The sequence below is a fragment of the Thalassophryne amazonica genome, chromosome 13 (genome assembly GCF_902500255.1).
Source record: "Thalassophryne amazonica chromosome 13, fThaAma1.1, whole genome shotgun sequence".
NCBI classification, from domain to species: domain Eukaryota; kingdom Metazoa; phylum Chordata; class Actinopteri; order Batrachoidiformes; family Batrachoididae; genus Thalassophryne; species Thalassophryne amazonica.
Genome location: NC_047115.1, coordinates 55,548,414 through 55,571,603, shown reverse-complemented (window position 1 = coordinate 55,571,603; position 23,190 = coordinate 55,548,414). Strand labels below are relative to the sequence as shown.

The window sequence follows — 23,190 nt, the reverse complement described above, 5'->3', positions numbered from 1 at the left end:
AATACCCAAATAATAAATTGTATGTCACACAGGAAATACGGGAATGTATTAATAGGAAGAAAGCAGCTTTTAAATCAATGGACTTTGCAGGGGTCAGGGTCGCACAAAAAGACCTGAACCAGAAGATGAGAGATGCTCACCTGCAGCATAAGGAGCGCACAGAACGGGACCTTTCCAGAGCAAACAATAAGAGACTGTGGGATTCTATTCGGGGCATGACAAACATGGACACAAAAAGGAAACCTGTAATTGACAATGAATTTGTAAAAACCAATGAGCTAAATGATTTTTATTTGCATTTTGAGAGTGATAATCAGGACGAGTGCAAGGAAATTTTAAAAGAGATTAGGTGTAATTTGCGTGAGGACAGAATTTTTATTGACCCACAATCAGTTACTCAAGTTTTTAAATCAGTGAATACTAATAAAGCGACAGGGCCAGACAATATGTCTGCTTTTCTTTTAAAAACATTTGCAGAGGAGCTCACTCCAGCTTGGCATCAACTCTTCCAGCTCTCTATTGATACTTATTCGGTACCTGAGCTTTGGAAGAGATCAGTTATTATTCCAGTCCCCAAGAAATCACACCCCCAAGTCAACAATGATTTTCGGCCAGTGGCCCTAACCTGTAATGTAATGAAAGCACTGGAGAAACTGTTAATTCAGGAGCTTACTGTAGAGGTGGAGCCACACTTGGATCAGTATCAGTTTGCGTACAAAAGGAAGCGGAGTACGAGTGATGCCATTTTAACTATAATGAACTTGGTTTTAAAGCATCTTGAGAATTCCTCTGCATATGCCAAATTAGTGTTGATTGATTTTAGTTCTGCTTTTAACTGTATCCGGTCACATATCCTTCTTCAAAAAATGATTCGGCTGAATGTGAACCCTTTTTTAATTAAGTGGTATCATTCTTTTTTAACAAACAGGTCACAACAGGTGAAGGTCAATTCTGTCTGCTCTGATATTGCATTAAGTAGCACTGGTGCCCCTCAGGGCTGTTAGTTCATCTTTTTTATTTACACTGTACGAGGTCTATTAGAAAAGTATCCGACCTTATTATTTTTTTCAAAAACCATATGGATTTGAATCACGTGTGATTACATCAGACATGCTTGAACCCTCGTGGGCATGTGAGAGTTTTTTCATGCCTGTCGGTTACGTCATTCGCCTGTGGGCAGTCTTTGAGTGAGGAGTCGTCCACCCGCTCGTCGATTTTTTTCATTGTTTAGGAATGGCTCAGAGACTGTTGCTTTGTTTGATAAAATTTTTTTCAAAACTGTAAGGCACAACTGAGTGGACACCATTCAATAAATTCAGCTGGTTTTCGGTAAAAATTTTAACGGCTGATGAGAGATTTTGGTCTGGTAGTGTCGCTTTAAGGACGGTCCACGGCGCCTGACGGCGATCTGCGCTTCGAGGCGGCAGCATCTCGCCGTTTCAAGTTGAAAACTTCCACATTTCAGGCTCTGTTGACGCAGTAAGTCGTCAGAGAACAGAGAACTTTCAGAAGAAGTCGGCATGAGGAGTTTATTCGGACATTCCATTGTTAACGGTCATTTTGTAATGAAAGAACGTGCGGGCAGAGTCGCATGTCGGGCTGGACCCGACCGCGGGGGGTCGCGGCAGGAAAAACACCTCCGTTGGAAATCTTAACGGGCAAGTTGGAACATGCCCAAGCTGTTAAACAATTTCTCAGTTACTCACTTGTTGAAAGCCATTAAAAGCCGCCTGAATTCTACAAATGGTTTTCAACACGGAGGTGTTTTTCCTGTCGCGGCGCACACAGATTTGCTGAGTCGTCACGGAAACGACTCGGCGAATTTGCGCGTACGTCTTTCATTAAAAAAATGTCCTTAAACAGTGGAATGTCCGCATAAATTCCTCATGCCGGCCTCTTCTGAATCTTCTCTGTTCTCTCACGATGTCCTGGGTGAATTAAGCCTTAAATTAGGATGTTTTCAGCTCAAAACAGGCCAACGACAGCGCCTGGAAGCGCTGCAGGACGTCCCGCTCCGTGGGAAGTCCTTACAGTGACAGAAACACCCCATAATCTCTCATCAGCCGTTAAACTTTTCACAGAAAACCAGCTTAATTTCTCGAATAGTGTCCACTCGGATATTCCTCACAGGTCCAGAAAAATTTTTGATAAAGCAACGCGCGCCGTCTCGAGCAGCGTGTGAAACAAAGGAATTCAGCCGAGAGGGCGGGACCACATCTCACTCAAGGCCTGCCCACAGGGAAATGACATCACCGACACGCGTGAAAAAACTCACGCATGCGCACGAGGGTTCAAGCATGATTGGTGTAATCGCATGTCATTCAAATCCATATAGTTAAAAAAATAAATAAAAGGGTCGGTTTATTATCTAAGAGACCTCGTATACCAATGACTGCATCAGCTATCAGCCAAACCAGTATGTTGTTAAATTTTCAGATGACACTGTAATACTCAGTCTGCTAAACACTAGTACTAATTCAAGTTGTCACAAATCTGGAGTGGACAGGTTTGTGAACTGGTGTGATGTCCATCAATTGCAGATTAATACTAATAAAACAGCGGAGATGTTGGTGGACCCCAGGGCTGTTGGAGACCGTAGTGTGGTCACCATACATGGACGTAACACTGAGCAGGTGGATTCATATAAATATTTGGGGGTTTACAACTTATGCTGGCACATGCAAGTGTCAAGCGTTTGTGCCCGAATCCACCAGCGCATGCACTTTCTTCGTTGACTCCGACTGTTTGGTGTATGTAGGAATATTATGCTGATTTTCTACAGAGCAATGATTCAGTCCGTGTTACGGTATTACTAGCTGGTTTTGTAATTTAACGGTTAAATCAAAACTCAAATATTAAATCTGATTAAGATAGCTGGCAAAATCATGGGTATGGTGGTACCTGTAACTCCCCAAGAGTTGTTTGAACAGGCAGTTCTCAGATGTGCTGACAATATTTTAACAGATGCGTCTCATGCACTGCACTCTGAATATACTTTACTTAACTCAGGAAGGAGGTACAGGGTTCCTCTTTGTAAATATAATCAATATAAACATGCATTTATTCCATTATCAGTGAAGCTCATAAATCAGCAGATAGTTCAGGGAAGATAGCATAAGGGTATGTATTGCGGAATTTGCACAAAGATGTTAATAATGTTGTGTATTTATATTTTATCCTTTGACTTACTATGTTGTTGTTTTTAATGTATAGGTGCTATGAACTGGATGTGTTGTTGTGTAGCAGACCCTGTCCAAAGCAAATTTCTCCTTAGGGAGACAAATAAAGACACTTTGACTTTGTCTTGTAGGAAATTGTGGGGTATATGTTTTTAACAGTGTATTATTGGATATTGTCAGCCACTAACATGATCACAGGAACACTTAAAGCACATGTTCCTCTGGCTTATATGGATGAGTGGCAACATGCCTAAAACAAACAGTAGGGAGACAAAAATTGGTCCCTGTGGGACACATGGAGTTTGTTTGTTTTTTTGTAACCCTTCTAAATATCAAAAGAAATGTTTCTTGATTCTTGGGGTGCACACCAATCAATCACTGAGAACCACAGGCATACCTATCTCTTTACTAAATGTTTTGTAAACATTTGAATGCAACACTGAAATGTAGCGACACTAAAACAGAATTTTCATTACCATAATTTCTGAACAATTCTTGGAGAATTACTTAGTAATGAATTCAATTTTATTAGCATCAGTAATATAAAAATCTCCCTCCTTTTCCCTCAGGGTGACCACAACAGATCCAAGATGGATCTGCATGTTGATTTGGCACTAGGTTTATGCCAGTTGTATTATAAGTTGTTGTTGACTTTGTTATTACAGTAACTCCTTAAGATTTATCATGTCTTTTTCAAGTGACCCATGTGTATTCATCCTGTAGTAAACGCTATTGCAGTGAATTTGGCTGGAAAATAAAATCTATAAAATCTTTATCTGATTATTTTCATATCAAGGGTTGGCCTCTTTAAATATATTAGAACTGCAGACATAGAAAAGTTATGAATTGGTGAAATGTTACATTAAAATTCACTTTAAAGAAGGGGTGTTTCCCCAATATGTAATGCTTCTAGTTGTACATATATACTCCCACCCTCTTGCAGAACAAGAATAAGTACACAATGGATTATCTGACACATTTTTTCCTGTGCCCCATCTTACAGCAGTAACCCACTGTTTTGGTCTATTATGGTTACATGTAACTTTGGACACAGTCTTATGATATACAAGTCTTCCAGTCTGGCTTCAGAAAACAGACTGAGAGTACGCAGCATGTTAAACTGTGATGCACAAACATCAGCATCCCAGCATTTACATATCCCTTGCCACATAGCTGTGAAACGAGTTTGCCTTTGTACTATTGTCCTGTGGTGACCGATTTTTCCAACCACACCATCAATACAGGAAAATAGCCATAAACGGTACAACAGTGTCAGAACAGCTCACACATACTTGTTCAACCTCAAACCCAGTTAACTATGCCTTGTTCAATTTCTCATGCCACTTGGCAATTTAATTGCCATTGAGATCCTGCAGGACATCCTGGTTTGTGTCAGTTCTGCTCAGCAGCACCCTCTGGATTAATGGTTCTAGAATGCATTTAAAATAGGCCTTTTTGAAAATTTTTTCCAGCAGGATAAAAGTTCTGCAACTGTTATTTTTGAAGTGGTAAAATTCCTGTACTTGCCTCTGCCCTCCAACGAAATTTTGATGGCTCAAGAATAGTAGACTTTTGGTCTCTCTTCTTCAGAGAGTAGTGTTCTGCAGGTTGCCCTCTGTCTGCAGTACACAATATATTTTCAGACAGAGGTGAAAGTGCGGTTTGTACTCCCTCTGCTTCCCTCTCCTGGTCCCTACTAATCTGTGTGGGAGGATTAATGCAGCTGCTGCTGTCTGTTGTTCCCTGCCTGCACTGTCTCACTGGCAGGTAACTGTGCGAACCCAGCAGTCGCTCCCATTGCAGCATCACGTAGCATACTGCTTTAGCTGACAACTTTGCCAAGGTAATAATTCCCAGCGTCCATTTTCAACAAGAACAATATATTTTCTCAGAGACTCTTTCTAGTCCCATGCAGCAACAGATAAGATTAGAATGACTTGTTGTAGTTCTAATTCTGTGCAGTTTGTTTGTTGCATCTTTATGTATTCTTTGACCTGCAGTTGTATTAGGTAGAACTTGATACATCCATAAGATTATACAGTAGTATTCAGAGTAATAGTAGTGCTATGTGACTAAAAAGTTTAATCTAGGTTTTGAGTATATTTCTTATTGTTACATGTTAAACAAGGTACCAGTAGATTCAGTAGATTCTCACAAACCAATCAAGACCAAGCACTCACGATATGCACACTCTTAAGGCTATGAAATTGGGCTATTAGAAAAAAAGGAGAAAAGGGGGCGTTCACAATAATAGTAGCATCTGCTGTTGACGCAACAAACTCAAAACTATTATGCTCAAACTGCTTTTTTAGCAATCCTGTGAATCACTAAACTAGTATTTAGTTGTATAACCACAGTTTTTCATGATTTCTTTACATCTGCGAGGCTTTAATTTTGTTGGTTTGGAAACAAGATTTTGCTGGTTTACTAGTGTGCTTGGGGTCATTGTCTTGTTGAAACACTCATTTCAAGGGCATGTCCTCTTCAGCAAAAGGCAACAAGACCTCTTCAAGTATTTTGACATATCCATACTGATCCATGATACCTGGTATGCGATATATAGGCCCAACACCATAGTAGGAGAAATATGCCCATATCATGATGCTTGCACCATCATGCTTCACTGTCTTCACTGTGAACTGTGTCTTGAATTCAGACTTTGGGGGTCGTCTCACAAACTGTCTCTGGCCCTTGGACCCAAAAAGAACAATTTTACTCTCATTTGTCCACAAAATATTCCTCCATTTCTCTTTAGGCCAGTTGATGTGTTCTTTGGCAAATTGTAACTTCTTCTGCACATGTCTTTTATTTAACAGAGGGACGTTGCGGGGGATTCTTGCAAATAAATTAGCTTCACACGGGCATCTTCTAACGGTCACAGCACTTACAGGTAACTTCAGACTGTCTTTGATCATCCTGGAGCTGATCAATGGGTGAGCCTTTGCCATTCTGGTTATTCTTCTATCCATTTTGATGGTTGTTTTCTGTTTTCTTCCACGCGTCTCTGTTTTTTTTTTTTTTTTGTCCATTTTAAAGCATTGAAGATCATTGTAGATGAACAGCCTATAAGTTTTTGCACCTGCGTATACGTTTTCCCCTCTCCAATCAACTTTTTAATCAAACTACGCTGTTCTTCTGAACAATGTCTTGAACGTCCCATTTTCCTCAGGCTTTCAAAGAGAAAAGCATGTTCAACAGGTGCTGGCTTCATCCTTAAATAGGGGACACCTCATTCACACCTGTTTGTTCCACAAAATTGAAGAACTCACTGACTGAATGCCACACTACTATTATTGCGAACACCCCCTTTTCTACTTCTTTTTTTTTACTAATAGCCCAATTTCATAGCCTTAAGAGTGTGCATATCATGAATGCTTGGTCTTGTTGGATTTGTGAGAATCTACTGAATCTACTGGTACCTTGTTTCCCATGTAACAATAAGAAATATACTCAAAACCTGGATTAATCTTTTTAGTCACATAGCACTACTATTATTCTGAACACTACTGTAGGTTAGAATTTATGCATTGCATATTTTAGCATAATCATACCCAGTCACAAGTCAAATTTGATTCACCAGGGTATTCAGAATGGACCATCTAATTCTGTTCAGTTCACACAATTAAACCTTACACCAAAGACATCCTGTTGTATTGCACCACTGGCAACACTAGACCTTTGAAGGTGTGCTGTGGTATCTGGCACAGACATTGGCAGCAGATCTTTCTACTGGATCAGACTACATGAGCCAGTCATTACTACCCACACTTATTAATGAGTCTTGGGCCCCAAAGACCCTGTTTCCAGTTCACAATTTTTCCTTCTTTTACCACTTTTGGTAGGTACCGACAACGACACCAATTCACAATACCCTTGATTGGACATTAGAGGGGGCTCGGGAATATGCTCAACCATTTGGGCCAGCAGCATGTTGTCCAGCCTAGATGTGTCCTTCTTGGATGTGCGGTCGAGAATTTGAGGATGTCCAATTTGGTCACCTCAGAAATCTGTTTTTTGTGGATGATGTGGTTCTGCTGGCTTCACAAGAATGACCTCCGATGACCTTGGCAGGTTTGAGGCAGAGTGTGAAGTGACTGCAATAAAAATCAGCAACTCTAAATCTGACAGCATGGTCCTCTGTTGGAGTCATGCGTATTGTTCACTCAGACTTCATATATCTCACGATCTTGTTCTCAAGTGAGGGTAAAATGGAAGGTGGGATAGATAGATGAATCAGTACTGCATCTAAGGTCTTGTGGAGACTGTACCGGACCACTGTGGTGAAGAAAGTGCTGAGCCAGAATGTGAGACTCTCAGTTTAGTAAATTTACACTCCTATCCTCACCTATGGACCTGAGCTTTGGGTAGTGGTCGAAAGAAGGTGGCAGATGTGAGCAATGCAAATGAGGTTCTCCCATAGTGTATTATGGCTTATAATCAGGTACAGGGTGAGAAGCTTGAATATCCCGCAGGGACTCAGAGTAGAGCCACTGCTCCTTTGCATCAAAAGGAGTTAGTTGAAGTGATTCAGGCTCATCTCAGGGAGATCTTCCAAGCATGCTCAATTTGCAAGAGTCCCTGGGGAAGACCCAGGCCATGCCAAAGGGATTATACAGTGCATCTGGAAAGTATTCACAGCACTTCATGTTTTTCCACATTTTCTTATGTTACAGCCTTATTCCAAAATGGATGACATAAATTTTTCCCCTCAAATTTCTACACACAATACCCCATAAGGCAAATTCCTTTGGCCGCTCCCTTGTTTTTCAGCCGGGGTCACTACAGCAGATCCGAGGTGGATCTGCATGTTGAATTGGCAAATGTTTTACACCGGACGCCCTTCATGATGCAACACCACATTACACGGAGAAATGTGGCAGGGGTGGGATTTGAACCGGGAACCTTCTGCCTTGAAACCAAGCACATTGACCACTTGGTCATCACCACAATACCCCATAATGACAATATGAAAAAAGTTGGGTTTTTTTTTTTAGATTTTTGCAAATTTAATCATAATAAAACAGTAATTATTTTAATGCAAAGGCACTTGTTTGTAAAAATGATTTGTAAAACATCAAAGACAGAAATTAACCCATGTGTGCCATCACAACTGTTAGATGCCGAATTCCTCTTTTAAAACTCGTATAACATTGCATTGTACACCACTGTCCGTGCTGGCCAGGTACCTCAGTAATGGCCCCTTCACACATAGTGTGAAGTTTGGATGGTGTTTGGATGAAAACGGTGAAAGAGTGCAAAACAGTTAGAAATTATCGCATAAAACACCATGCCAACGGGCTGGTGTGCCCGACGCCAGTGCGAAGGTTGTGTTTGTGTTCCTGTTGACCAGGAACACCAGCTCACGCTGCTGCAGCTGCTCGGATTGTGTTCCATGGGATGAACTGCACCACATCATGCTGCTGATTTGGAAGAAAATGAAATAAAAACCAGCTGTATGATTAGTGAATATCACTGGGTTGATATAAATAATACATAAAGGGGGATGCAATACAAAACCCCACGGTTAAATAACCCTGGTTTAAAAACAAAAAACAAAAACACCACTCACAAGATTTGAAGCCACGCCACCTGATTACCAGACAGCAACTCATTTCCATTGCGCCACAATGACTGTCTCATAACAGGAGCATGAAATGCTCTAATCAACAAGCAGACAAACATATTTTCTAAAAAAAAGAAGAAAAGCACTGTGATAACTGACCAAGCAGTGTTTGCTATGGTGTATTTCTGCTGATATGTGACTGAAAGTGGCGTATTTGTCGTACTGTTGGCCTGTCATATGGTCTTGCGATGCGCAGCTCACTGTCCTGTCAGTCCGTCGCAAGCGATATGTTTTTATGTTTTTGATGTGAGTACAGCAAGCGCACACATGCGTGTCCGTCAAAATATGGTTTTTAAATTCCAATTTCAATTATTTTCATTTATATAGCCCCAAATCACAACAGATTTGCCTCAAGGCGCTTCACACAAGTAAGGTCTAACCATATTAACCCCCAGAGCACCAGTGGTAAGGAAAAACTCCCTCTGAGGAAGAAAGCTCAAGCAGACCAGACTCAAAGGGGTGACCCTCTGCTTGGGCCATGCTACAGACATAAATTACAGAACAATTCACGAAACAAATATACAGGAAATGCTGTTGGTGCACAGGGCAGGAGGGTCTCCATTACAAATACCACACCCATCTCTGGATGGAGCTGCACCTTAAACAGAGAGCAAAAAACTGAATCGGGCATCAGAAAGACAAGAAATACAATATAATTTGTCAGCATTAAACAACAAGAAAAACAGGAAATACTAAGGTGGTCACTACTCACTAGCCCTAAGCTTCACTAAAAGACCCAGAATTTAGGTAAAGTTGAGCCCACGGCGCGCTCCATTTCCTATTAAAATGAATTAAAAGAGTAAAAAGCGTAGAACTATACTATGCCAGTATGGTAGCCATACGAAAGAGAAAATGAGTGCATCTTAAGTCTGGACTTTCCACAGAATTTGACTGTTTTATTGAGATCATTCCACAAAACAGGGGCATGATAAGAGATAGGTAGGGAGGTGCCAGTCCTTGAAAAATTTTATAGACTAGTCGCAGAACCTTAAAATCTGATTGTGCGCGTGTTCTGCAGCTGTGATGTCCAGGACCCGCCATGTCAACAAGTGCCATGCCACCGTCCGTTCAGAGCACAGACCAAAGTGTCACTCTCTGATCAGATGAGATGTGCTTAGCCTGCGGGAGGGTGCACAAACCACACACATGCACTTGTTGTAGGGGGGAACGATGAAGTGCACGACACACACACGCGTTGTGGGGGGAGCCAATGGCACACCACATCTCGGCAACTCCACAGTCATGGGAAACTTTGATGAATTTTACAGCGAGTACAAGTGTAGACACTCTGCAGTCTGTTATTGTGCCAAGAGTGCGACTGGCCACACATTTTCTAAGTGCCATGCGAGCGGTCTTAGATGTTCGTGCGTGTCACCTGTAGTTTGGCTGACACCTGCCACGAGAGGGTGCGATGGGTTTGCACAGTGCACACTCTGTCTTTCAGCCGCTGGTGTGTGCAAATTGTTGTAGCAACAGGTGTACAAGGCATTTCAGGCAGGGACAATTTCACACGGTTTGCACACGATTCCTGCGTCATGTGCACTAAGTGCGCACTTCGTCCAAACTTCGCACTATGTGTGAAGGGGCCCTAAAGAAGGAGTTGGACTGCCAATATGTAGACCTGGATTTGATTCTTGGTTGAATTACCTGTCTGTGTCCTTGTACAAGATACTGAACTGTTAACTGTGATCAACTTCATGCCATGTTATCCAGGGATATCAATGGGCCAACATTAGTGGACCTCAGGATCTGATCAGAAATTACTTCAGTTCCCTTCAAAAACAGACAAATATTGTTGCATCATTCAGTTAATTGCCAATATTCTCTGTGTAATTAACACCATAAATTTACTGTCTGCCATCATTCATTATCATCTACGAGGTCTATTAGATAATAAACCGACCCTTTTATTTTTTTTTTAACTATATGGATTTGAATGACGTGCGATTACACCAATCATGCTTGAATGTGCGCATGCGTGAGTTTTTTCACGCGTGTCGGTGACGTCATTTCCCTGTGGGCAGGCCATGAGTGAGATGTGGTCCCGCCCTCTCGGCTGAATTCTTTTGTTTCACACGCTGCTTGAGACGGCGCGCGTTGCTTTATCAAAATTTTTTCTGGACCTGTGAGGAATATCCGAGTGGACACTATTCGAGAAATTAAGCTGGTTTTCGGTGAAAAGTTTAATGGCTGATAAGAAATTATGGGGTGTTTCTGTCGGTGTAAGGACTTCCCACGGAGTGGGATGTCATGCAGCACTTCCAGGCGCCGTCGTCGGCCTGTTTCGACCTGAAAACATCCTAATTTAAGGCTTAATTCACCCAGGACGTCATGAGAGAACAGAGAAGATTCAGAAGAGGCCGGCATGAGGACTTTATGCGGACATTCCACTGTTTAAGGACATTTTGTAATGAAAGACGTGCGCGCAAATTCGCCGAGTTGTTTCCGTGACGACTCAGCAAATCTGTGTGCGCCGCGACAGGAAAAACACCTCCGTGTTGAAAACCATTTGTAAAATTCAGGCGGCTTTTGAAGGCTTTCACCAAGTGAGTAACTGAGAAATTGTTTAACAGCTTGGGCATGTTCCAACTTGTCCCTTAAGGTTTCCAACGAAGGTGTTTTTCCTGTTCCCGACCCCCCGCGGTCGGGTCCGGCCCGACATGCGACTCTGCCCGCACGTTCTTTCATTACAAAATGTCCGTTAACAATGGAATGTCCGAATAAACTCCTCATGCCGACTTCTTCTGAAAGTTCTCTGTTCTCTGACGACTTACTGGGTCAACAGTGCCTGAAATGTGGAAGTTTTCAACTTGAAACGGCGAGACGCTGCCACCTCGAAGCGCAGATTGCCGTCAGGCGCCGTGGGCCGTCCTTACGGCGACACTACCAGACCAAAATCTCTCATCAGCCGTTAAAATGTTTACCGAAAACCAGCTGAATTTATCGAATGGTGTCCACTCAGTTGTGCCTTACAGTTTTGAAAAAATTTTGATCAAACAAAGCAACAGTCTCTGAGCCATTCCTAAACAATGAAAAAATCGACGAGAGGGTGGGCGACTCCTCACTCAAAGACTGCCCACAGGCGAATGACGTAACCGACAGGCGTGAAAAAACTCTTGCATGCCCACGAGGGTTCAAGCATGTCTGATGTAATCACACATGATGCAAATCCATATGGTTTTTGAAAAAAATAATAAGGTCGGATACTTTTCTAATAGACCTCATACTTTCTGCCACTGCAGATGACCGAAATTCTGATATAACTTTGCTATGTAAAAGCAGCATGTTCATTTTTATTCTTCTACTTAATACTTCAACTTGAAGCATTTCCATCCAGACATGAGGTCCAAGTGTTCAGTGCAAAGTTCCTTCTTTTTGGAAGAATTTGTGATGATCCAGTGCAGCACAGTGACACAAGTATTTAGAGCACTTGCCTTGCAGCAAAAGAGATTCAAGGCCTGAGCTTTTAATTAAGGAAATGTAGTACCCACTTTCCTCGAATTGGCTAATGTCAGTGCTGAGCTTTATTTCGTACCTCTGTTGTCACTGGACACGCCCAGACTGATCTGTCCGGTACAAGCAAGGGATTTTTAATGGAAATGCATTGTGAAGGGACGGGACGTTTTGTCCAATGTGAATGAAAGTCTGTTATACAAAATCCGGTATATACAGTGTTTATAACATGGAAAACCATAAAAAAACATTGAAAGTGTTGCTTTTGTCCATTGAGTGTGAATATCCGGTTTATACCATGACAGTTTAGGCAAGGTTTACTGTATATTTTAAACAAATGTGCGCCAATCACTCTTATATTTGAAAGTGAGATGCAGACTGGCATTCACTATAACCTGACAAAGTTTCATCCGGATCTGATCGGGATTGTGAATTTTGTGGAAATTTGAATTTAACCCGTTAACGCCCATCGTCGCATATACGAGGTCTATTAGAAAAGTATCCGACCTTATTATTTTTTTCAAAAACCATATGGATTTGAATCACGTGTGATTACATCAGACATGCTTGAACACTCGTGGGCATGCGAGAGTTTTTTCATGCCTGTCGGTTACGTCATTCGCCTGTGGGCAGTCTTTGAGTGAGGAGTCGCCCACCCTGTCGTCGATTTTTTCATTGTTTAGGAATGGCTCAGAGACTGCTGCTTTGTTTGATCAAAATTTTTTCAAAACTGTAAGGCACAACTGAATGGACACCATTCGATAAATTCAGCTGGTTTTCGGTAAAAACTTTTAACGGCTGATGAGAGATTTTGGTCTGTAAGTATCGCTTTAAGGACGGCCCACGGTGCCTGACAGTGATCTGCGCTTCGAGGCGGCAGTGTCTCGCCGTTTCAAGTTGAAAACTTCCACATTTCAGGCTCTGTTGACCCAGGAAGTTGTCAGAGAACAGAGAACTTTCAGAAGAAGCGGGCAGAGTCGCATGTCGGTCCGGACCCGACCGCGGGGGGGTCGCAACAGGAAAAACACCTCCGTTGGAAACCTTAACAGGCAAGTTAGAACATGCCCAAGCTGTTAAACAATTTCTCAGTTACTCACTTGTTGAAAGGCATCAAAAGCCGCCTGAATTTTACAAATGGTTTTCAACACGGAGGTGTTTTTCCTGTCGCGGCGCACACAGATTTGCCGAGTCGTCACGGAAACAACTCGGCGAATTTGTGCGCACGTCTTTCATTACAAAATGTCCTTAAACAGTGGAATGTCCACATAAAGTCCTCATGCCGGCCTCTTCTGAATCTTCTCTGTTCTCTCACGACGTCCTGGGTGAATTAAGCCTTAAATTAGGATGTTTTCAGGTCGAAACAGGCCGACGGCGGCGCCTGGAAGCGCTGCGTGATATCCCGCTCCGTGCGAAGTACTTACAGTGACAGAAACACCCCATAATCTCTCATCAGCCGTTAAACTTTTCACCGAAAACCAGCTGAATTTCTCGAATAGTGTCCACTCGGATATTCCTCACAAGTCCAGAAAAATTTTGATAAAGCAACGCGCGCCGTCTCCAGCAGTGTGTGAAACAAAGGAATTCAGCCGAGAGGGCGGGACCACATCTCACTCAAGGCCTGCCCACAGGGAAATGACGTCACCGACGCGTGAAATAACTCACGCATGCGCACGAGGGTTCAAGCATGATTGGTGTAATCGCACGTCATTCAAATACATATAGTAAAAAAATAAATAAAAGTGTCGGTTTCTTATCTAATAGACCTCGTATGCTACAATCTCTGACTAAAATATGCAACTTACCAAATTAACCTGTATGCCCGTTGTCGCAAATTTGCAACATACCATCATTTTTACGATAACATTATAACATAAAGTCATTACCAGAATACCCAATATTACTATGTAGTTTTTGTGCAAAAGTAAAATGAATAATCTCAACATTATTTACCATTTACTTAAAGGCAAAAACACACACAAAACATTTTTTTATATACAGCTATATAAATTCGGGCGTTAAGGGATTAATATTGAAATTGGTCAGTGTCGGGCACAGCTAACCCAAAGGTTAGCTTCGATAACCATTAATCAGATAACTGAAAAGTTATCTTTTATGACCAAAAACCGATAAGCTGCTAAAAAATGTATCTTTATTATAGATAACCGATAACTCTTAGAAGTTGATATGACAGATAGTTTTCTAATTTCCACAGTAAGGTATTGCTGTCATTCTATGTCTAGATATCATCTTATCATATACTAATATACTAGTATTGATTTGGATGTGGCCATATCAGATTACACTGTCGGCTTCTGATAAACCAGTTTCACTTTAAGCGGCAGGGGCTGCTGGGTAAATTCAAGGCTCACAAACACAAAGAACACACGAAAAATGAATAAATAAAAAATAAAACCCCAAACACTGTCATCATCTTTCAAAAGTAGTAAAACACAGTATTAGAAGTCGCAGTTTATCTCGGTATTACATACACTGTCATTTACGAGCTAAAAGCGTCCGCTTTGTTCGCATGCTTTGAACCCTGCGGCTTAAACAACCGAAATACATCCATTGATGCATTGATTGGCAGAGTAAAATACACATAGTAAATATAAATTCTTACCTGTTAGTTTCAGTGGGATTCATCTGAATAAATAATCCACATAAAGCGTCCTTTTTTTTATCCAAAACAGTGTCTAAATGTGAAGAAAAGTCACTCCCTCTGTACACACAGGTGCGCCATGAAAGTGCCTCTCCCCCACCGAGTCTTAGCGATTGAATTATAGCCACAAAGATATAAAATAAAATAATGTGAAAATTAGTCTGTTTTGTTTTTCTGTTGAGTGGACGACTCACTGTAACGTCCAAAGTGAACCTGAACTACACTACCCACAATGCTCCCTGCGTCGACTGGCCAATCACGTTTGGGCTTAATGATGACATCATCAGCAACCGACAGGCAGCCTGTCTGCTACAAACACACAACAGATGGACTAAAATGTTTGATTTTAGGGTTTTCAAATGTTTTTGACCATTAAACTTTGCTCACTTTCCCAGGAAAAAAAAAAATGTTATCGGACTGAAAGTTATCAGAACTAAATTTATCGGAAGATAATTGTTCCAATGATGGTTTTAAAACTTATCTGAAAAGCTAATCTGATAACAAAAACATTAGCTTTGATAATTATCTGCTTTTGGAATAGCTGAACTGTGCCCACCACTGCATTTGGTGTATCCAAATAGAAAAATTCTCCATGCTTCTGCCAGTCACAATAATCCGGTGCAACCAGACCAGGACAAAACTTGAAGAGAAATGGAATGCCAGTGCAGCACAGTTGTTTGTGCAATAAATTACATTTATTCAAAGGTGCATAGCAAAAGTAGGTGCATAACAAAAGTAGGGACTGATGTTTGAAATGTCAGTCCCTACTTTTGTTATGCACCTTTGAATAAATGTAATTTATTGTGTACACATCTGTGTTGCACCTGTATTCCTTTTCTCTTCCATTTGGTGTATATTTTGCATTAGAATTAGGGTTTTGCATAACATAACCCAACTTTGTTGGCGGAGGTAAATATAGGCTATATCAAAAGACATTTACAATAAAATAAGATAAACTTTATTGTTCCCACAATGGGGGAAATCACTTTAAAACAATACGTCATGTCACAAAGCCTGACATGCAACACATTGATATGTCGTTTGGGGAATGATTTTTGCAGTTTGTGGAATTATCATCTTAAGGTGGGACCCAAAACCGGAATAATTCTGGGAAAATCTCATGTAAAAAAAATTGTGATTTGAATCCTTGATTATATCTCAAATTCTCAAGGTTTATCTGTTTCTGACTTCCTTATTTTGGCCTGTCACACACTCAGGTTTGGTGTCACATATCATTCTGACTGCTGGATGTTATACATATGCACAGAAAAGTTACAAATGTAATCGTATTCTGCATATCAATTTACTATCTTGACCAAATGTGCTTACCCATCATACTTTTTTCCAAACTGCTTTGTTTTAATCATCTGTCAAACATTTAGTTTTTGTTTATATAGAATAAAAGTTTTATTGCAGTTTTCGGTGTCTAACAGTCCACATACTCCTTACAGTTTTGGAGGCCCATACTAACATCACAAATACACGGTGTGTTTTATTGGTCACTCCTGAGATGGAGACACCTCACTAAAGATATTCCATTACCTTCTCAGCACAGGCAGAGAACTCTGGGGATCAGTTCCTTCATGTGTTCCTTCAGGATGGAAGTCCTGCTGCTACACTGGGTTGCAGCGGCAGTCATGTGTTGAATACAGCATCAGGCCAGAACATCAACAATAACAGATGGATGTCAATCACAGTCAGGTATGATACACATCTCTTATTTTTCCCCCCTATCAGACAGCTGAATCTCTTATTATAGGTCTGGAAATAATACGTTTTTTTAACGAGTATTACAGTGTTGTATTGAGCAGTAACTGATTTTATAAATAACTGCAAGTTACCAAAAGCAATTGTAGTCTTAGTCCTCCAAACACAATAAGCTGCAGAGGGCAGTTAAATCAAGAAAGGTTTCAGCTGTGTTCACATTAAATGCAGTTAATGTGTATTTTGTTTTAGTCAGGCAACTGTGGCAGCAGGATTTGCTTTGTTTTGTTGGCTTTCACCCTCACTAAATTAAAAGCTGATTCATCTTCAGTCTGGAACACCTCATGATTTTACCTTCCTTCTGTCCAAAGAATGATACACTTTTATGGAGTTATAGGCTGGAGCACCACTTCACAGCATCCCTTTATCGCATAAGCTGTTTGAAACTAAATGTTGTAAGCTGTGTTTAGAAAAAGGCAGGGGTTTTCTTGATGCTGTGGCTAGTGTGAAGGTGCAAATTTGCATTTTACCTTTTCAATATTTCAGACAACATAATCTTAAAGCCACAGTATGTAGGATTTAGGAGTGTTTATGAGCATGAATGGAATATATCATTCATAACCATCGCTTCCTTAGTGTATAATTACCTGCAACAAGGAGTTGATGTGTTTTCATAAGCTGAGAATGAGCCCTTCATATCTACTTCTTTCACTGGACCTGTATGAGAACAGAAAACCTAATTAGTATCAAAAGTAATCATGACAAGAAATCTAAGGTAGGATGAAAGGAATCCATATGAAATGCTAAAAATAAGATCCACATCTCAATTTAATGACTTTTTCTTTGACCCAAGGACAACCTCTCCAATAAATGTCATCGGGGGCCGCAAATAAGGAGAAGGATTCTAGGGGTCCATGATTGACAGTAGCCCAGAGAAGCCCCTAATACAATTATAATACTGACAAAATAATATAGGGTGGTGGCCCAGTAAGATTTCTTTTCCTGGGGCCCAAAATCCCTGGTGGCACCCCAGAATCTCATCGAACTTCATTCATGAACTTTGAAAAATTCTGCTGACCTGAATGTAAACAAGCAAATAAAGCATCAAATGACAATTAACCGCCTTGATGAACAGAAACTACAATATTATAAAAATAATCTCATATCACACAGTACTCCTAACAAACAAAAGACAAGCAAGGAAACCGGCAAAAATTTTTTGTGTATATATATATATATATATATATATATATATATATATATATATATATATATATATATATATATATATATATATATACGAGGTCTGTCCAAAAAGTATCAGACCTTTTTATTTTTTTCAAAAACTTTATGGATTTGAATCATGTGTGCTTGCATGAGCCAACCTTGAACCTTCGTGTGCATGTGTGAGTTTTTCACGCCTGTCGGTTGCGTCATTCGCCTGTGAGCAGGCTATGAGTGAGCACTGGTCCTCCCCCCTCGTTGGATTTTCATTTCGAGGAAAATGTCTGAACGATTGGAGCAGCGCTGAATCAAATTTTTCCAGAAACTGTGAGAAACAGCCAGGTGGAAACCATTCGGAAAATTCAAACAGCTTTCGGTGGCTTTTCAGTCGAGTGAGTATCCGAGGAATTGTGTAAGAGCTGGACATGTCACAACATGTCCTGTGAGACTTCCGCACGTCTTTCATTACAAAATCTACTGTAACAATGGAATGTGCCGAAAAAGTGCTGATGTCCACCTCTTCTGCAATTTCTCTGGTAGTCAGACGACGTCTCGGATCAACACAGCGTTCACTTTGTAAATGATCTGGTCGTTTCAGCATGTCGATGGCCGATCGGAGCGCGGCGCACCCTCCGCCATTGTGCGCCGTCTTTAAACCGGTTGTAACGCTCCTTAATCTGTGTGATGCCCATAGGATCGTCACCGAAAGCCGCCTGAATCTTCCGAATGGTTTCCACCTGGCTGTCTCTCACAGTTTCTAGAAAAATTTGATGCAGCAAAGCTCCAAATCCTTCCACCTCGCAATGAAAATCCAACGAGAGGGGAGGACCAGTGCTCACACAAAGCCTGCTCACAGGCGAATGATGCAACCGACGGGCGTGAAAAAAATCACGCATGCGCATGAAGGTTCAAGGTTGGCTCATGCAAGCACACATGATTCAAATCCATATGGTTTTTGAAAAAAATAAAAAGGTCTGATACTTTTTGGACAGACCTCGTATATATATATATATATATATATATATATATACAACCCCTGGCAAAAATTATGGAATCACCGGCCTCAGAGGATGTTCATTCAGTTGTTTAATTTTGTAGAAAAAAAGCAGATCACAGACATGACACAAAACTAAAGTCATTTCAAATGGCAACTTTCTGGCTTTAAGAAACACTATAAGAAATCAAGAAAAAAGATTGTGGCAGTCAGTAACGGTTACTTTTTTAGACCAAGCAGAGGAAAAAAATATGGAATCACTCAATTCTGAGGAAAAATTATGGAATCACCCTGTAAATTTTCATCCCCCAAATTAACACCTGCATCAAATCAGATCTGCTCATTGACATTGACCCTATGCCATGACATTGACCCTATGTGTCTTTTTGCAAGGAATGTTTTTGCAGTTTTTGCTCTATGGCAAGATGCATTATCATCTTGAAAAATGATTTCATCATCCCCAAACATCCTTTCAATTGTCCAAAATATCAACATAAACTTGTGCATTTATTGATGATGTAATGACAGCCATCTCCCCAGTGCCTTTACCTGACATGCAGCCCCATATCATCAATGACTGTGGAAATTTACATGTTCTCTTCAGGCAGTCATCTTTATAAATCTCATTGGAAAGGCACCAAACAAAAGTTCCAGCATCATCACCTTGCCCAATGCAGATTCGAGATTCATCACTGAATATGACTTTCATCCAGTCATCCACAGTCCACAATTGCTTTTCCTTAGCCCATTGTAACCTTGTTTTTTTTTTCTGTTTAGGTGTTAATGATGCCTTTCGTTTAGCTTTTCTGTATGTAAATTCCATTTCCTTTAGGCGGTTTCTTACAGTTCAGTCACAGACGTTGACTCCAGTTTCCTCCCATTCGTTCCTCATTTGTTTTGTTGTACATTTTTCGATTTTTGAGACATATTGCTTTAAGTTTTCTGTCTTGACGCTTTGTCTTCCTTGGTCTACCAGTATGTTTGCCTTTAACAACCTTCCCATGTTGTTTGTATTTGGTCCAGAGTTTAGACACAGCTGACTGTGAACAACCAACATCTTTTGTAACATTGCATGATGATTTACTCTCTTTTAAGAGTTTGATAATCCTCTCCTTTGTTTCAATTGACATCTCTCGTGTTGGAGCCATGATTCATGTCAGTCCACTTGGTGCAATAGCTCTCCAAGGTGTGTTCACTCCTTTTTAGATGCAGACTAATGAGCAGATCTGATATGATGCAGGTGTTAGTTTTGGGGATGAAAATTTACAGGGTGATTCCATAATTGTTTCCTCAGAATTGAGTGATTCCATATTTTTTTCCTCTGCTTGGTCTAAAAAGTAACCGTTACTGACTGCCACAATCTTTTTTTCTTGATTTCTTATAGTGTTTCTTAAAGCCAGAAAGTTGCCATTTGAAATGACTTTAGTTTTGTGTCATGTCTGTGATCTGCTTTTTTTCTACAAAATTAAACAACTGAATGAACATCGTCCGAGGCCGGTGAATATATATATCTATATATATATATATAGATATATATATATATATATACACACACACACACACACACACACACACACGCGCGCGCACAGTACCAGTCAAAATTTTGGACTGGTAGAGTATCAGTTGGTGTAGAATTGTGCACTCAGTTCTCATTTTTTTTAAGTCATGAATGATGTATGCTGTACAATCATTCCACCCTGGCAAATGAAGAGTTTAAAGACATCATTAAAACCTCAAAAATTTCCATGACATTCATGCCTATGATAAGTGTATGTAAGCTACCGAGCACAACTGTGTCTGTGATCTACAAAATAATTAGTGTTGAATAACACCATATATGATATTCACAATAAATGGACACAAACAAGCCTAAAATATTTCCCCAAAACTATCTGGTGCTTCTCTGAAACATTGCACAGTACTTACAGATGCATTGATTGAGCAATTTTATGTCATTAAACTTTCATATTGGGGCTCAAGAAAACGACCATTTTGGAAAATACTGTGAAAGCTTTAAGACGCTGAAAGAATCTAAAATGACTGGAATGTCTTATGCATTCTAAATGTCCCAGGATTTGTCACATGTTCTGAATCATGGTTAAAAAAGGTTGCATAACACCTAAGTCATCACATTTTATGCACATGTGTTATTTTGACCCAAAGTCAAGCTGTGATGAGTCTGGTTCTACTGTATGACGTAGGAGGAAACCCCGAACCCTAACCATCATCTTAACTATAACCTAAAAACATAGAGGATGCTGAACTGAAGCATATAGTTTGGTGTGCTGTCAGAGAGAAACATCAAACTGTCGTGAAATGACATAGTGGGGTCCCTAACTCATTACATTGTGATGGACAGGGGCACTAACCATTAAAATGTGATGAATTGGGAATAAGAACGTGTTACAAAGGCATCTATTTTTAAGTGTCAAGCAAAAATGTGGTCATTAAGGGAATTCAAGCAAAACTTTGCATTTGTACCTGACTTATGGCAAAAAAACATTAATGTTGGATTTTATATCTGTATCAGCAGTGATTCTTACACTCTCACTCAGTCATCTTCAGCCGCTTATCCGGGACCGGGTCGCGGGACTTTAAATTGTTCATAGGTGTGTGTGCAGGTGTGAATGTGTTTGTCTGTCTCGACCCTGCGACAAACTGGCGTCCTGTCGAAGATATACCCTGCCTCATGCCTTATGACTGCTGGGATAGGCTCCAGCCCTCTGTGATTTCTTTCAAATCATATTTCATTGCAAACCATATGAAACCAAGATATTTCATGTTTTGTGTGGTCAAATTTAGATTAGACAGAACTGTATTAATCCCTTGGGATGACACCCTCAGAGAAATTAAGGTTTCAGCAGCATTGGACAACAGCAGACAGAGTATCAGAAGTAGAAGTAAGAGACACTTTGCAAAATATAAATACCAGCAATACTGCTCACTACTGGCTTACTGGCTACTACTGTTCTGTTGTGAAAGTGTAGGAACACGGACCCACAACAGGGGGCGCAATGAACGGACAATGGAGAAGGTAAATAACAAGATTTACTTCTGTGAAACAAGCACAATTAATATAACAAACACAATTTGGGGTCGAATCCGCTGGTGTCGTGTGGGCAGGCTCGAAGGTAGGAGACGTCCGTCTCAGTCGAACCGGAACCACCCAGATCTCCTCTGCCACCGAACCCTGGAAATACTGGAACCGCCAAGTCCCGAATTCCCAGGTGGCCACTGCCTCCACTCGTCGGATCCGGTACTGCTGGCAGGAGAGAGCAACAACACACAGGCGTGGATGACCGCACCCAGTAACGGAGAGGGGAGAAGCCGCCTCCACCTCTTGTCAAAGAACAGCAGGAAGGTGAGTACTTATCCAAACAATGAAGCTATCTGTAGTCACCAGTCCTGAAAAGGTTTAACAGGTTTAGCTGGTTATGCAATATATAAATGCAGAGAATACTACCTTAGTCTTAGGCGATATCTCGGCACTGAGGTGGAGACGCCGTCCTCCTGATATACCTCTGTGCTGAGTGGAACAGCTGTGTCTGGTGATGGGTGACAGCTGTCACCCAGGCTACTCCCATGATGCGGCAGCGCCCTCTGGTGCCTGGAGCCCGCACTCCAGGCAGGGCGCCCTCTGGTGGTGGTGGGCCAGCAGTACCTCCTCTTCAGCGGCCCACACAACAGGACCCCCCCCTCAACGGGCGCCTCCTGGTGCACGACCGGGCTTGTCCGGATGGCAACGGTAGAAGTCGGCCAGGAGGGCCGGGTCCAGGATGAAACCCTTCTTCACCCAGGAGCGCTCCTCGGGTCCGTACCCCTCCCAGTCCACCAGATACTGAAAACCCCGGCCCATCCGACGGACATCAAGGAGCCGGCGGACAGTCCAAGCCGGCGCTCCATCAATGATCCGGGCAGGAGGCGGCGCCGGACCCGGGGTGCAGAGGGGTGAGGTGTGAAGGGGCTTAATCCGGGAAACATGAAAAACTGGATGTATCCGCAGTGAGGCCGGAAGCTGGAGCCTCACTGCGGCGGGGTTGACGACCTTGAGGATCTTATATGGTCCGATGTACCGTTCCTGGAGTTTTGGTGAGTCGACCTGTAGAGGAATGTCCTTGGTGGACAACCAGACCTCCTGCCCAGGACGATACTTGGGGGCCGGGGCTCGCCGCCGGTCTGCATGTTTCTTCGCCCTCGTCCGGGCCTGCAACAAGGCAGAGCGGGCGGCACGCCACACCCGACGGCACTTCCGTAGGTGGGCCTGGACCGAGGGCACACCGACCTCTCCCTCAACCACCGGAAACAAGGGGGGCTGATACCCCAAGCACACCTCAAACGGGGAGAGGCCGGTGGC

General features: G+C 41.6%; 1 protein-coding gene across 1 annotated transcript in view; it reads left to right on the top strand.

Moving 5' to 3' along the window:
• The window catches only part of eys (eyes shut homolog), a 251,241-nt gene that overhangs the window by 81,973 nt on the left and 146,078 nt on the right, over nt 1-23,190 (top strand). The window contains exon 11 of the mRNA XM_034185116.1: nt 16,465-16,615. Within this exon, the coding sequence (XP_034041007.1) occupies nt 16,465-16,615 (151 nt within the window). The remainder of the gene's footprint in view (nt 1-16,464; nt 16,616-23,190) is intronic.